This window comes from Otolemur garnettii, unplaced genomic scaffold (assembly GCF_000181295.1).
Source record: "Otolemur garnettii isolate 467f Iridium unplaced genomic scaffold, OtoGar3 scaffold00014, whole genome shotgun sequence".
Classification (NCBI taxonomy): Eukaryota; Metazoa; Chordata; class Mammalia; order Primates; family Galagidae; genus Otolemur; species Otolemur garnettii.
Window position 1 is genome coordinate 2046695 of NW_003852409.1, and position 14796 is coordinate 2061490.

General features: G+C 46.9%; 2 protein-coding genes across 2 annotated transcripts in view; both read left to right on the forward strand.

The window, feature by feature from the left end:
- LOC105886559 (stimulated by retinoic acid gene 6 protein-like) overlaps nucleotides 1-2582 on the forward strand; it is a 32056-nt gene extending 29474 nt beyond the window's left edge. The window contains exons 10-11 of the mRNA XM_023510512.1: nucleotides 249-324; nucleotides 2517-2582. Of these exons, the coding sequence (XP_023366280.1) occupies nucleotides 249-263 (15 nt within the window). The 3' untranslated portion in view covers nucleotides 264-324; nucleotides 2517-2582. The remainder of the gene's footprint in view (nucleotides 1-248; nucleotides 325-2516) is intronic.
- Nucleotides 2534-14796, forward strand: part of CCDC180 (coiled-coil domain containing 180) — an 81579-nt gene continuing 69316 nt past the window's right edge. Inside the window, 7 exon segments of the mRNA XM_023510544.1 lie at nucleotides 2534-2598; nucleotides 2920-2968; nucleotides 3301-3376; nucleotides 3378-3418; nucleotides 5705-5868; nucleotides 6509-6649; nucleotides 7264-7405. Of these exon segments, the coding sequence (XP_023366312.1) occupies nucleotides 2964-2968; nucleotides 3301-3376; nucleotides 3378-3418; nucleotides 5705-5868; nucleotides 6509-6649; nucleotides 7264-7405 (569 nt within the window). The 5' untranslated portion in view covers nucleotides 2534-2598; nucleotides 2920-2963.

Here is a 14796-nt window from a genome sequence, read left to right on the forward strand (position 1 = left end):
AACATATAAATGCTGTTTTCAATGGACAGGGGCTATGTCCCTTTATTTACCATAAAGTGAAAAATTAGCACCAAAGGGGAGAATTGTGCAGAAAATAAATTATATCCAATGTGTGCATGGCTAAAATGACATAGAAAAATGAGCAGAAGTTTACTGACACAAGAAATGGCGACAAAACAAGAATGATAGATTTTGCCTAGACCTTTCTAACACAGGGTTCTGCATTTTGAAAAATTCTGTTTTGTCAGGAGTCTGGGTGCTGACCATTTTGCCTGCCTCCCTCACGTGTGTGAGTTACCTGTTCCACATTCTGGCCTGTTACAGGTAAGAACACTTGGGGAGTCTTTTGTGTACCTTTGGCTAGGAATGTGTCTGCCAGGCTTTTCTCAGCGTTCCTCGTGGGCCCAGGAAGTGAATACAATGTCCAGGGATATCCGCGTCTTTTGGTAGGAGGTGAGGGGGCGGGGAGGGAAGCTATTGATTTGAACTAACATTATGCTTACAATCTTCATTTGAATTTCACCATAACCCTGAGCGATAAGTTCTTTCATCTCCATTTTTACAGTTGGGAAAGCTGAGACTCAACAACATTAAATCACTTGCCCAGGCAATTAGCAGATGATCACGTCTTTCTGACCTCAGAGACCTTGTTATTTCTCACACACTCAGACACCTCTATTGGATGTCAGATCTGCTGTGCTCTCCAGAACTAATCACACTGGGCCCTCAGCAGGTGAATCTGGCCCAAGAGGACATCAAATAAGATTGAATCAAAGGGACCAGGAGCATCAGTCTCAAGGACAGCAGTGCAGGAGGAGGGGTTGGCCTTACATATGTAGTAGCATTTGCATGCAGGCATCAGTTGGATGTTAGGTATCCACTGCTCCCGTGTCTCTCTCTTTCTTCCTCTAAAACTATCTCTCTCAGCCCAGGGCCAATTTCCAGCTCTCTGGAGTACAGCCACCTTCACAGCCTCCCTATCTGCCTGACTAAAGGTGGCAGGTCCCCTGCAGATGGCACCCACAAGAAGTCTCTCTTAGCATGAAGGGTCCCAGCTCTCCACCAGCCCTGTCTGACTCCCTCTGTCCACTTTCTTCTCCCTGGACCCTGGAGGTAGTCTGGACATAGCTATTTAGCCTGCCCTGCCTGATGGGGGCACATGTCTGTGCCTTCCCTCATTAGTCCACATGTAGCTGGAAAATACTACTAAGACATTTGAGCCCGACCTAGGACACTCTCAATGCAGCGGGGGTTGCATGGATGTGGAGGAGAGGAGCTGAGGGCACCACCAGGAGAAGGCACTGGGGAGAGGAAGCCTGGTTCCTGTCCAGGCCGCCCCTGCCCCCACCTGTCACCCAGGAGTGGTGACCCTGCCCTGCCTCTTTCTCAGGACAGTGTGGCAGAGGAAACTGTGGATGAGAAAGCTCCTTACAAATCGCAGAGCACTAGCACAGTGCCCGCATGTCACTTTCTCTTAGCAGTATTCCAGACTACATAAAGGCAATTTTAAGAAAATATTACCAAGAATATTTGGTGTAAAGGAAGTCTTCCTCACACTTGGATTCCTAATTTTTGGCTCTGTGCTTAACCACCATTAATTGTTTTCTGTTTCCTTCCAGAAATTTTCTATACACAATGCAAATAGGTGTGCATTGTGTGTGCGTTGTGTTGTGTGTATTGGTGGAACTACACTCAACGTCAATGCTGCCAGACAGAAACATAATGAAAGTCATACGTGCAATTTTGAAATTTCTAGTAGCCTCTTTTAAGGAAGTAAAGGGACAGGCTATATTAATCTTAATAATATACTTTATTTAACAGAAGATATCCAATATATTTTCATTATTTCAACATGTAATAGATATACAAATCATTAGTGAGGTATTGGCATTCTTTGTTTCATTCTGAGTCTTTCTAATTTAGTGCTCATAAAAAGTACAAAACGGCTTGAAAAAAATGCTAGCGATAGCGTGTTAAGAAGGCAGGCCCTAAACGTGAATGTGGACTATGAACTAGTGCTATCCCCCTAACCTTGACGTACAGGGTCAAGGACTAACCTACAACATTAGAGAAGGAAGATAGAACTTGGTGAGGGGTGGGACTGTAAGGGATTGTTGCCCCTTTTTGCTTTCCCCTTATGTTGTTAGAAGGTTAGGCTATCAAAAAATTGGATTTTCTTTTTTCAATTGGTTTTAAATCTTATTACATTAAGTAATATATATTTATCATAGAAAAACTAAGAACATACAGAAAGCAAAATAAAGACAATTAAGGCCACACATAATGTCATCTATCCAATTCGGGCACCATCATGAATTGGCAAATATACATTATTTTTACAAATGTACTAAAATTCAAGAGTTTTGAGGCAGCTTGAAAGTACCCTGCAGGTGCAGGTGATAATAGGAGGCCAGGCTACAGCCCTTCAGGCTGTTTTCCATGATGTCTATTGAGCTCTGACTACGCTCAAAGAGCTGTAGGTATGAACACCGCTTGATTTCCTACTTCTCCTCCAGAAAGCACATAAAGAGGCTGTGGGCAGGAGATAAGCACTTTCTCCCTTTGAAGTTCCATAATCCTGCCTCCTCGCACAGTGTGGTAAGTCTGCACAGTCCTCTCTCTACTGGGGCTAAGCCACGTGCAAAACCTGCTCTGTGGCACCAGGCCTAGGGGCCACCCTGGGGGAGGAAGAGCCCTGAATGGGGAAGCCAGAGTCCTCAAGTCCAGTCCTGCGCTGCTGCTGGGTGACTGAGAACACACCCCTGTCCTTATTGGGCCCTCAGTCTCCCCATCTGTAAATGAGGACGATCACAATACCCGCCTCACTGGGTTGGTGGGTGCACCTCACACAAGGATGCTGGACAGGTGTGGCAGAAGTAATGAGGGCTTCTGGGACCCCTTTTCCCTTTTAAATCTCAGGTGGCCATTGCAAGGTACTCTGGCTGGCAAATAGCCTACATTCTATGGGGTAAGTACTGTTATAGTCCCTGGTCACCAGCGGAGCCCTGGCTATGGGTAGGGAGGAGAAGGGGGAGTTGGAAGCAGCCCTGGCTTTTGCCCTCGAGCACCCAGAGGAGGAACTGACTATCCACACCCAGGGCAGGGCTCAGACACGTTCTTGGGGAGCTGACATTGAACTGCTCCCGGCAGGGTGAGAAGGGAGTAAGCTAAAAGCAAGGGAGGCCATGCCAGGCAGGAGGAACTGTGTAGGCAGGCATACGGGGCCTCTGAAGAGAGGAGGGGAGAGGGTGGGATTCAGGGAGGGGCCCAGGTGTGACTAGCAGCTCCCTTGGCCCCCAGGCTACCTCGTCATCCACGTGGTGCAGAGCTTGTGCGGCGTGGGGATCATGTACGGCCTGGTGCTACCCGTCACCCACAACCAGGGCCTGGAGCTGCTCCAAGGTCTGGGCATCGGGATGTAAGTTCTGGGTAGGCGTCCTGACACTGCTGTGTCCTGGGCACTGGGCTGTCCTCCCAGCTGCTCCCTGGACCCATGGTCTTGGCTCTGATCCAGGGATGGGTCATCATAGCAACTAGCAGGGAAGGGAAACTTAACAGTTTACAAAAGGCTGCCTTTCTCTCCGTTCCATGCTGTCCTCACAACTGTGTGTGTGCAGGATACACATATGTCCATTTTCCAGCCAGGAAAGTTGAGGTGTGGGGAGTTAAATCGAGAGGCAAGATGGGATGATGGAAGGAAGCAGGGAACCCGGGTAAGCTTTTGGGTCTCCTGTGTGACTCAGGGTAAGTTATTTACCATTTCTGGGCCTCTGCTTACACACCTGGAGACAGTGAATGCTGGAGTTCCTGAGCAGTTACTGTGTGCCTTTTGCCATCAGGCCCGTGCACATGGTGCCTGTGCTGCCCTCCCTTCTGCAGACCAGGGAACAGAGGCACAGGGAGACTGAGAGTTTTGTCCAAGGAGTGGGGGAGACTCAGGATCTGTGATTGGGGGCACATCCTGGTCCTTTCCACTCTCTCATAGCCTTGTCAGGTTGTTTTTTTTTTTTTTAAAACACCCATTCCTTTCTTTGCTCAACTTGTTAAACCACTCGCCTAGCTGCCACTCTGATGAAATATAACCGCAAGGAAATCCTTGAGTAATGGATTTACTCCAGGATTTTACTTCCTTGTGGTTTCAGGAACGTCACCTCTCTTCTGTGAGCCTCAGTTTTCTTACCCGCGTAGTGGGGGTGGGAATGCTCAGTGAACACAAACCAAAGCTTGTGCTCCCACTGTTGGCTGAGTGTCAGCACCTCTCACCTCTCTGTCGCTGAACATTGGAGAAGGGTCTGGAGGAGTGGAAAGGCCACCTCTGGACAGTCCTACTCATGTTTCAGCCTCACCATATCCATTGTCGTGGGTCTCATGGTCGTGCAGGAGAGGATCGCTGCCAGCTTCTTTCTCCAGCCCAAGCTGGCCACAGCTGATAAGCAGAAACCCTTGGCTCTGAACAACAGGTGAGGGTGAGGGAGGGAACTAGGGGATTGTATGGCTTTGGCTTTGGTGGTCTTCCAGCCCTTCCCCTTCATCTTGGTGGGTTCCTGGGCAGCTCTCCACTTTCTACAAGGGTGTGACACAGTGGGCCAGTGGTGGGCCCTGGGATCAGACTGTATGGGCCAGGTCCTGGCTCTGTTCGCTGATCTGTGTGACCTTGTGGGAGCTTCCTGAACACTTATAAAGCTCAGTTTTCCCATTTACAATTAATTGTGCATACCTCAAAGAGGTGTTGTAGGGGTGAAACGTGTTAAAAAATGAACTTGGAACAATAGTGCTTGGCACATCCTTTCTAATTCATTCATTTAAAGCCATCTGCTCATTGAGGGACCAACAATGAGGTAAAGAGATAATCCCAATACAACCTGCCTGTGAGATGCTCAGTGCACTGGAACAGACAGACAGGTAGACAATAAGGACAGAGGACTCTGGAGGGTGCAAAAGGGTTACAAGAGAAACCTGAACAATGGAGGAAGAGGGACAGGGTGGTGGAGGAGAGGTGAGGATATTGGTTTCACCTTGTATGGGACACTTGGGCTGAGATCAGAGGATAGTAGGATTTCTGCCTGTAGAAAGGAGGCAAAGGCATGGCTGAAGGCCAGCACAGCAAGGATGAAGACTGGTAGCCACAAAAGGACAGAGTGAGTCAGGAAAAAAGTGAGAATCTCAAATAGCTGTCATGCAGTGGCCTTAGACACTAAGGGGAGGTGACACAAAGTGACAAGACCAGAAAGCCCCTTTCTCAGAGGGGCCCTGGAACTCAGCATGCACAGTGTGGGCTTTATCCTAGAGGCAACAGGAAACCACACGATCAGGTGATCCTTCGGGAAGTTTCGTCTGGAAGACTTTAGAACAGCTCCAACTGTGAGCAGGCCCCTTTTGCAACAGTGGGAAAGCTACCTTCCTCTGTATGGCCACTGAACCAACTGCAGCCCCATGAGATTTCTTATCCTGTGGGGTTCCTCAAACCCCATGCATCAATGAAACAGAGTCCCCACAAACCCCTGGCCTACACTGTGCTCAGTGTCCTCCATGCTGGGCCTGCGCCAGTCCTTACACCAGTGCTGTGACTGGGAGCATTGGCTCCCCTTATGGAGTGAGGTTGCAAAGCTATGAACTGGAAGTTGCAAGATTTGATTCCAGATCCCACCTGCCTGGGCACCTGGCCCTAGTGAAGGGGGCTGTCTCAGCTAGCTTCTGTCTGCAGGAGAGCGTTCCACAACTTCAACTATTTCCTGTTCTTCTACAACGTGCTGCTGGGCCTGGGCGCCTGCCTCTCCAGGCTGTTCATCAGCTGCATCCTGGGCACGTGGCTCATCGCACGCATTGACAGGACCATCATGCAGAGCGGCTACGAGGCAGCAGACATGGGTGAGCGTCCACACCTTCAGGGGCAGGCCAGTCTCGCACCCTGTGGCAGCTACCAGGCCTGGCGCTCACACCCTTGGCTTATGCTCAGAGCTTATCTTCTGATGGAGGCCATAAAACGTATGCTGCCCACTGCTCAGAAGGAAGTTTAAGGCTATTAAATGCCTACAGGCCGTACAGGAGGGCTGTCAGAGGTAGCAGAAGTCTATCTAAACAGATTAATTTAGGAGTGTACGGATCTGACTATTTTGAGAAAGAACACATCTCAGAATTATTAGCATTGTTAGTTGCAAACTTTGTTAAGAAAATATTCTGTTCAGTTGAAATACTCCAAAATCAAAGCCCTTTGTGAGGAAGTGAGAGTAGTTTTCTTTCTACCTCTGGCTCACAATCATCCTTCACTCACCATCCAATAAATGTACTGATGCCTTCTCAGTATTCGTCAGGGCTGCTCCCAGCTCCTGGGAGCTTTGAGTTCCCCATAATATGAACAGATTAGAATATGATTTCTGAGAATCTTTCCAGATGCTTGGCAGAGACTCAGGGATCACTGGGGAACAAACTGGCTCTGCAGTTATATTATAAAGTACAAACCAGGTGGGTCAGGCAGAGCTGCCTGGCTTGACCGGCCTCTGGATTTCAGGGTTCAGCGCATGGATCGGCATGCTCTATGTGGACCATTATCACACCAACCCCGTGCTTGTCAGCTTTTGTCACATCCTGATCACAGACCACAGGGAGAGGAAGCTGCAGCAGGCCATCAAGTACCTAAATCCATCCGCAGGTAAAGACTGTCTGAACCTACACTGGGTTTAGATGGCAGAAAATATACACCCTTAGGTTCCCTGGGGTCTCTGAGATGCCCCAGGTTCCATTTTTCCTGCCACCCTTTCTCCATACTCCATGACCAGATGCCCTTCTACTGGGGAGCTTAGGAGGCTTAGCTCTTAGTCAGCTTGGCTGGGTGACCTGCTCAGGCCTTGGGTCCTTGTCCTGCTACCCAGCCTCCTCCCTAGCCCAGGAATGAGTTCTGGTTCTGTTAGCAGAGTCCTCTATTTCCCAGTTGTTTGAGACTCCAACCCGAGTCCCAGGCTATGTGATACTTGCCCTGGCCTAAGTTCTGAGTATTCTGCCCTGCTGCTCACCACAAGCTCTCCGAGGCGCTCTTCTGTCTTCGGGGTGCAGACCGTGTTCACTGCTCTTCCCACTATGGGTGGACACCCAGGTCCTAGGGAAAACTCACATCCCTCCAACCTCCCTCACCTTCCCAGGAGTCCAGCTCCTTCTGCCACACCTCATGCCTTCCAGGCAGCTCTTCCCAAGGCCTTGGAGAACAGCAGAGGCAAGCTGCCCCCTCCCTGATTCCCCTCCAGTCTGTCTGCTCTAATCCTCTCTTAGGTCCACGCATCTCAGCCAGGTCCAGGACAAGGTGGCTTCTGCTGCAGACCCTGATGAAAAATCCCAGACTCATCACACTCAGAAAACCAAAATCAGGGCATGGGTCCCAGGAGTTTACCCAGATTCTGCTAAATTGCTCAGAGTGCTGACACCAGCCCCCAACATCTGCTCCAAGGCCGGACCAGGATGTCTGCCTCCCAGAGAAGACTAAGAGCTAAGTCTAGCCAACAGCTACCCCTACAATGAGATGGGATGGTGCAGCCCTGTCCACAGAGATGGCAGAGAACATTGTCTATTCATGGGATGGTCACCTGGGCTGAGGGATGAAGTCTCAGGATTGTTTCACTTCTCTGGTAAAATCCATCAAAAACTAAAGAAATGTCTGTTGAACAAACTTTGCCCATTAATGACTTCCAGTCTCCATTGTAGGTCAGTAGCCTTGGGGAGGCACATGTTAAGAACCACTTAGTTTACATACAAGGCAGAACTCTGTACCACTGAGGAAGGTGGTAAAATGTCTGCATCAGAAAAGTCTAACCATTAGGTCCTCTTTTCTCTGGCACCGAGTATAGCTTTCAGTCCTACAGGGTCCTCACTGCTTTCTTCTTTCTTGACTGTATAGTAGGTAGGCAAGGTGGAACTGCATGATCCCAGCCCCCAGTCTGATAGGACAAGCAGGCACACCTTGAGCTCTCTCTCCCAGGCCCCTGGTATGGGAATGGGCAGAGCTGACCTGGGCCTTGGTCACAAAAGAGACACAGAGGTTCTCTCTGACAAGGGTTGGGTGACTGGGAAAGCCACTTGTCCAAGATTGCACACAGGGTAGACAGGCATTCTGGGTGGGGAACAACAAGAACAAAGTTATGTGAGTGGATGAACCCCAAGATGTTTGGGGAGGGAGAACTATGTGGCAGGTGGAGGTTCAGCGTTCTGGAGAGACCCGAATCCCAGGTGGGATGCTTGGATATTTGACCCTGTGTAGGGCCAAGTACTTACCCAAATTTTTCATGCTGAAGCATAAGGACCTGTCCCAGAACCTATGCAAAATCTGTCCAAAATTCCTGATGAGGCCTGTGCAAGTGTTATAAGGGCTCATCAACAGGGCAGAGGGGACTCTCTAGCCTCCTCATGAATCCCAGAGTGTAGAATAGAGCATAGGGTTAGAAGTGCACCGAGTGATCTGGGCAAAATCCAAGAATCACTGCTGGCCATGAGTACTAAAAACGATACTCGCTAGACACAGCATACTGTCCCAGCCCTAAGTCATATATTAGCAGTGATGAGATTAGAGCAAGACAGAAGTGTGGTAAACAGATGTGTTAGGAGTTCAATCCTGCAGTTAAAGAAAACTACTTGTTTTTTAACCTTTACTCTCTCTTTGAAGCTTTGCACTATGCTGCCTGAGATTTTAATAAAGGCCAGTGAAGAATGTTGGAGGGGGCCGCACCCTTGTTGCTCCTTGTGGAGTACCTGCTGTGTTGGCCTCCCCAGTGCAAACTGACTGAGTAGGTGTTATTCATTTGCATCAAGTCACACAGACACCAGAGTAATTTTAATTTGGCTGATAATTAAACATGTCTTATAAACCCAGTCCTATTGCGAGGTGTCTTTGCCGATGTTGTCTCTTTTAGCCTAATCTCCATAACTAAGACTTGCCATTCTGCTTGTAGAAACTTAAAAACTTAGTTCATACATATAAACATCCTAAGCTAGTGTCTGACATATCCTCAACTCTCAATAAATATTAGTTACTGTTATTTGCCATAACTCTTTGTGAATGATCTGATTAATATCTACTGGCCCCTCAATTAGGTATCAGCTCCATGAAGAAAGACAACTTCCTAGGTTTTGTTCACCATTGCCGAGCACACATCTGAAATATAACAGAATATTGGAATAAATAAAATAATGAGGCAAAAATGAAGAAATCTTTTGACAATGAATTCGCTTACCTAAATCAATCATCATGGTTTGAATGAGTATTAAGTTAATATCCGTGGGAAGCCCATGGCGAAATGGAGAGGCTAACGTGTGAACAGCTTTCAGTGATCTAACCCTCTACATGTAACATGGGCTTGTACAAAGTTGTCTGGGACAGACAAGGTAGGCACAGTTATAATATTATATAGTGGAGTCAAAGCACTAATCAGAATCGTCTAATCTACAGAGACCTGTGGTTTTAGCTAGTTGATTATAGTGTATCTAGAGGAGAAATAGGAACCTGGAAAAGGAAACTACTAATTCTGCCTGTGTAAAGTTAAAGAAGGCTTCTCAGAAGAAGGGGCAATGGGCTGGAATCTGCAGATGTGATGTGGGGCATTTCTCCCATGTGCTGGGTGAAAGGCAAGGCATGCCAGCTCTGAAGTTCTGTGTACTGGGAGTTTGGAGATCATGCTAGATGGAGACATCATGAAGAAACCTTATTTCAGGGTCACTAGGTCTCTTGTTTTCCGGGATCAAAATGAGGTAGCCATAAAATATGTTAAGAGAAATAGGCACTATTGACTTTACTTGGGACATACACCCACTAGCCCTCTTTGCTTTGAGCTTTATCAGTAAACTTACAGACTGTCAGGCCCTAAATAGTGAGTTACAAAGTGGGATCTATGAGAAAGTATGCTGTACTCCAAATCACTGCAGACTGTTCCCAATTTATACAGACAGAAATCTGGGGGAATTGTATGGAAAAGGACATTAAGGGTGTGTGATAATGGTGGAAGGAAGACAAAGTTGGATCAGGTTGTACTTATTGTTATGTACAAGTCACGGCTGTATTTCCAGGACTTACAAAGGACTCTAACAGCTGTTTAGATGAAACATGGGCCAGAAGTGGTCCACACTAAATGCAGTTGAACTGCCTTGGTGTGCGTAGAGGGTATCCACAGGCTTAGTGAGATTGGAATGTTAGAGTGGATTGATCATGATGACTTGCTCCCTTCCCACCCACTGTTGCAGAAGATAAATCCTTCACCACAACTGTGAGTGATAAGTTCATGAGGGGGCCTTACAATCTTTGAAGATGCTCTATAGTTTCTCTTCTCTGTAGGTTAGAAATTACAATGGGAACTGCTGTCACTGGACTGGGATTCTTATATGCAATGGGGTCAATTAGATCCAAGAGATGACAGGGACAATGGCACTTAATCCTCAGAGACAAAGTGGGCACAGTTATAATATTGTATAGTGGAGTCAAAGCACTAATTAGAATTGTCTAATCTACAGAGACCTGTGGTTTTAGCTAGTTGATCATGGTGTATCTAGAGGAGAAATAGGTCCAGTCTAGTCACTTTGACTTGATCTATATGCATTGAATAGTTCTAGGTCAAGTGTACAAAACTCTAACTTGAATCTTCAAAATAGACTATCCTGGTCCTTCAATTCCCAGGCTTGAGCCATTTTTATACACAGAACACCTTGAATGAAGAGGAGGATGAGTCTCCTTGAGAAAGGACCTAGATACACCACACAAAAAAATTGTACTGTTAACCTTTCCCCCAGCATTCCCCAAAGGGGCCTACCACCTTTTTACCACAGTGGTTATACATTGGAGAAAAGGAAATAATCAGAGTTTCAAGGATTATTGGACACCAGTTCTGAACTGACACAAACTCAGGAGACTAAAAATGTTACTATGTTCCACCAGTCAGAATAGGGGCTTATGGAGTTCAGGTGATCACAGAGTTTAGCTCAGGCCTATTTCATAATAGGTCTAGCGCAGTGGTTCTCAATCTGTGGGTTGTGACCCACAGAAAATGTATTAAAGGGTTGCAGCATTAGAAAAGTAGAGAATCACTGGTCTAGTGGGTTCCTGAAACCACTCGCGTTTTTCCCCCCAGATTCCAAGATGCATAATTGGAATAGACGGGCTTAGCAACTGGCACCATCCCCACATAGGTTCCCTGACCCTGTGGAATAAAGGCTACTATAGTAGCAAAGCCAAGTGGAAGCCACCAGAATTACCTTTACCTAGGAAAAGAGTAAACCAAGAGCAATGCTACCTTCCTGGAGGGACTGCAGAGATTTGCAGCACCATCAGGGACATGAAGGATGCAGGGGTGCTGAATCCTACCACATATCCATTCAGCTCATCTTTTGGCCTGTGCAGAAAACAGATGGGTCTTAGAGAATGGTGGTGGATTATCATACAGATGAGCAGGTGGGGACTCTATTTGCAGCTGGTATACCCGATGTTGTTTTGTATTTGAGCAAATTGATCCCTGCCCTGGTATCTATGCAGCTATTGATCTGGAAAATGTTTTTTTTCTCAGTGCCTGTTAGAAAGAACACCAGGACCAGTTTGCTTTCCATTGGAAAGGCCAGCAAAACACTATCTTGGGGTATTTCAACTCTCCTACCTGATGTCATTATTTTAGTTCACAGGGACCTTGTTTGCTCTGCCCTTCCGCAAGGCACAAAAGTGTTGTATTACCTTGAAGACATTATACTGATTAGACACAGTGAGCAATGAGAAGCACTATTCTTCTTGATAAAGTCTTTAGTAGTCCTTTTGTTAAAACATCAGAATGTCAGAGGTGGGGAATAAATCTGATGAAAATTGAGGATCTTCCCACCCCAGTGAAATTCCTAGGAATTTGGTGGTGTGGAGCATGTTGAGATATGACTTTTGAGGTGAAGGATAAATGGTTGCCCCTGACTCTTCCTAAAAAGAGGCATTGCACTAAAAAGCAGCGCACTTTGTATTTGGAGACAACATATTCCTGATTTCAGCGCATTACTCCAGTTCATATAGAGAGTGATCACAATGGTGCTGATTTCACGTGGGCCCCAGAAGAGGAGAAGGTTCTGCAAGAGGTCCAGGCTCCCATGTCAGCTGTTCTGCCACTGGCGTGTAAACCAGTAGACCCAATAGTGCTTGAAGTGTCAGTGGCATCTGGAGTTGTTAAGGGCTGTTACAGGACCTTATAGGTGACTCACATTGCCAACACAAGATTTTGAAGCCAAACCCTGCCATCCCCTGCAGATAACTACCCTCCTTTTGAGAAGCAGCTTTTGGCCCACTACTGGGCCTCAGTAGGCACTGAATATTTAACTCTGGGCAACTTGGTTGCTCACCATGAACTGGGAGTTACCTTACCCACCAAGCCATGAGGTTTGTTGTGCACAGCAGCAGTCTATCCTCAGATGGATATGGCATATATGAGGACAGGCACAGCAGACCCTGGTGGTACAGTTAAGTTACCTGATGATATGGCCCAAATGTCCATGTCTCCACTCTTGCTGTATCACTGTTCTTCCAGATCACACCTATGACTTTGTGGGTCATCAGTTGACTGAAGAAAAGAAAACCTGGGTCTAGTGTTTATGGCTCCACATGATGTGTAGGCCCTACCATAAAGGGACAGCTGCAGTACTGTAGTGCCTTTGTGGGACATCCTTACCAGAAAACAGAAGACACACCCTCTGAGTGGGAAGAACTTTGAGCATTGCATATGGCTGCCCATTTTCCTTGGAAGGAAAATGGCCAGAGACATGACTATTCCAATTCATGGAGCAATGAGTTGACTGCATGATCAGGAACTTGGAGAGAACGTGATTATAAAATTGGTAACAAGGAGGTGTGAGGAAGAAGTACATGCACAGACCTTTCTGAATGGGCAAAAAAATGGTGAACACATCTGTGTTCCATGTGAATGCTTGTCAAAGAGTGACCTCACAGAGGAGGAGCTTAATAATCACTTGTATAAGATGAGCCATTCTGTAGGTACCAGTTGGCCTCTTTTCCCAGCCACTCCTGTCAATACTCATGGGGCTCATGAACAAATGGCCACAATGGCAGGGATGGAGGCTCTGCTTGGGTCAGTAACATGGACTTCCAGGCATAAGGACTGACCTGGCCTCCACCACTGCTAAGCACCCAAACTTCTGCAGCAGAAACCAAGACAGAGTCCCCCCCATATGGCACCATTCTCCAGGATGATTGCGCAGCTACAGAGAGGGTGCGCTGCATGACTTCTACCATGAAAGAGGCAGCATTTTGCTCTTCCAGGGAGCAGTTTGCTTTCACTGCATATAATGCTTCTGTGCTTACCACCTGTAAACTCACAGAGACCTAGCCATTGTCATGAAATTCCCAGCATTGCCTCTGGCCAAGGAACACACACGATGGCAAATGAAATGGAGCCCATGTCCATGGCACTCACTGATCTTACCACATTCTCCACCATCCTAAGGCTTTTGAAAACTCAATGGTTATGTCACCTAGGTTGTCTTTGCCACTGGTCAGGGTCCAGGACTGGTTGGTCTCTGGCCCTGGCTTATCTAGGTTCCAGACATGGACTGCTATGCTACCTTGCTCAGGAACAATTGCTCTTAGGTGCCTGAGGGCTATTTACCTTAGCAGAAGGGAGAGAGAGAGAGTCTTTGGGGTGAAGTAGTCTTAGAATAGATCTTAGTCTTTAGCAGAGCTTAGTAAGCTTCAGCAGAGAGATGCCGTGCTGGTGTTCCGCAGGCAGGAGAGGAGACAGAGTCAGAGTAAGCGGGTCGGTGATAGAATGCGAACTCCTGACTGCCTTCTCCTCCAGCCTGATATAGGGCTGATCTTGTGCTTCTCAATACCACAGGTATAGAGACTGTCAATTCACTAATGCTCTCATCTCGGGAGCTCTCTGATGCTTGTTGGGAGACCTAACTCCCTCCCCATGCCTTTTCACCAAGGCGTTCCATTATTGAGCCATACAGGTGTTTTCTTATAACTCTCACTCCTCCTAGCCATGGCTTACGAGCTGCTACACTAGGTGGCAGTACCTTTCAGGCCTGGGGCAATGCTCTCCAGGAAGCTGTACATACTCTAAATCATCATACATCATATGGTACTGTTTTTCCCTTAGCTGGGATTCACTAGTGGAAATGTAAAGTGGCAATGGGAATGACAGCATTCACTATTACCATCATTACTGCTAGTGAGCTACAAGCATAATGTTTGTTTTATGTCCCTGGGACCTTAAACTCTGCTTCTCTGGAAATCTTTGTTTTAAATGTAGGAGTGCTTCCTTCAGGAGACACAAGAATCCCACTAAACCAGAAATTTAAATGAACACCCAGCTTTTATGGGCTTACAAGGCCCCACCTAACTGTCCGAGCTTGTTCATGTACAATGTACCAAAGGCTCTGTCTGCTCTTGAGGTTGGCTCTATGTGGTCCCCCCCAACCAACCTCTGCTGGGTTTTGGTGCCCCATGTTCCCTGAGACCTCATGGTTACCCCCAGTGTATTCAGGCCACAGGGTACTGGGCCCAAGGGGCCTAGAGAGGAGAAAACCACTTTCCCATGGCTCTACCACTTTGGAGTATGTTGTCAAATTTTTGAATCCAACAATTTTGTCATATTATGACTTAGCCTGAACATGTTTTCATCCATTTAAAGTTAATTGCTATTTCTTTTTCTGTTAATCGAGCGTTAATATCTTTTGCCAAGTTTTCTACTTTGGATTTGTAGGAGCCTGTTATATATTGGGGATATGAGCTTGGTAATATGAGTTGCAAATATTTAGTCCTCGTTTGTAATTTCTTCTTTT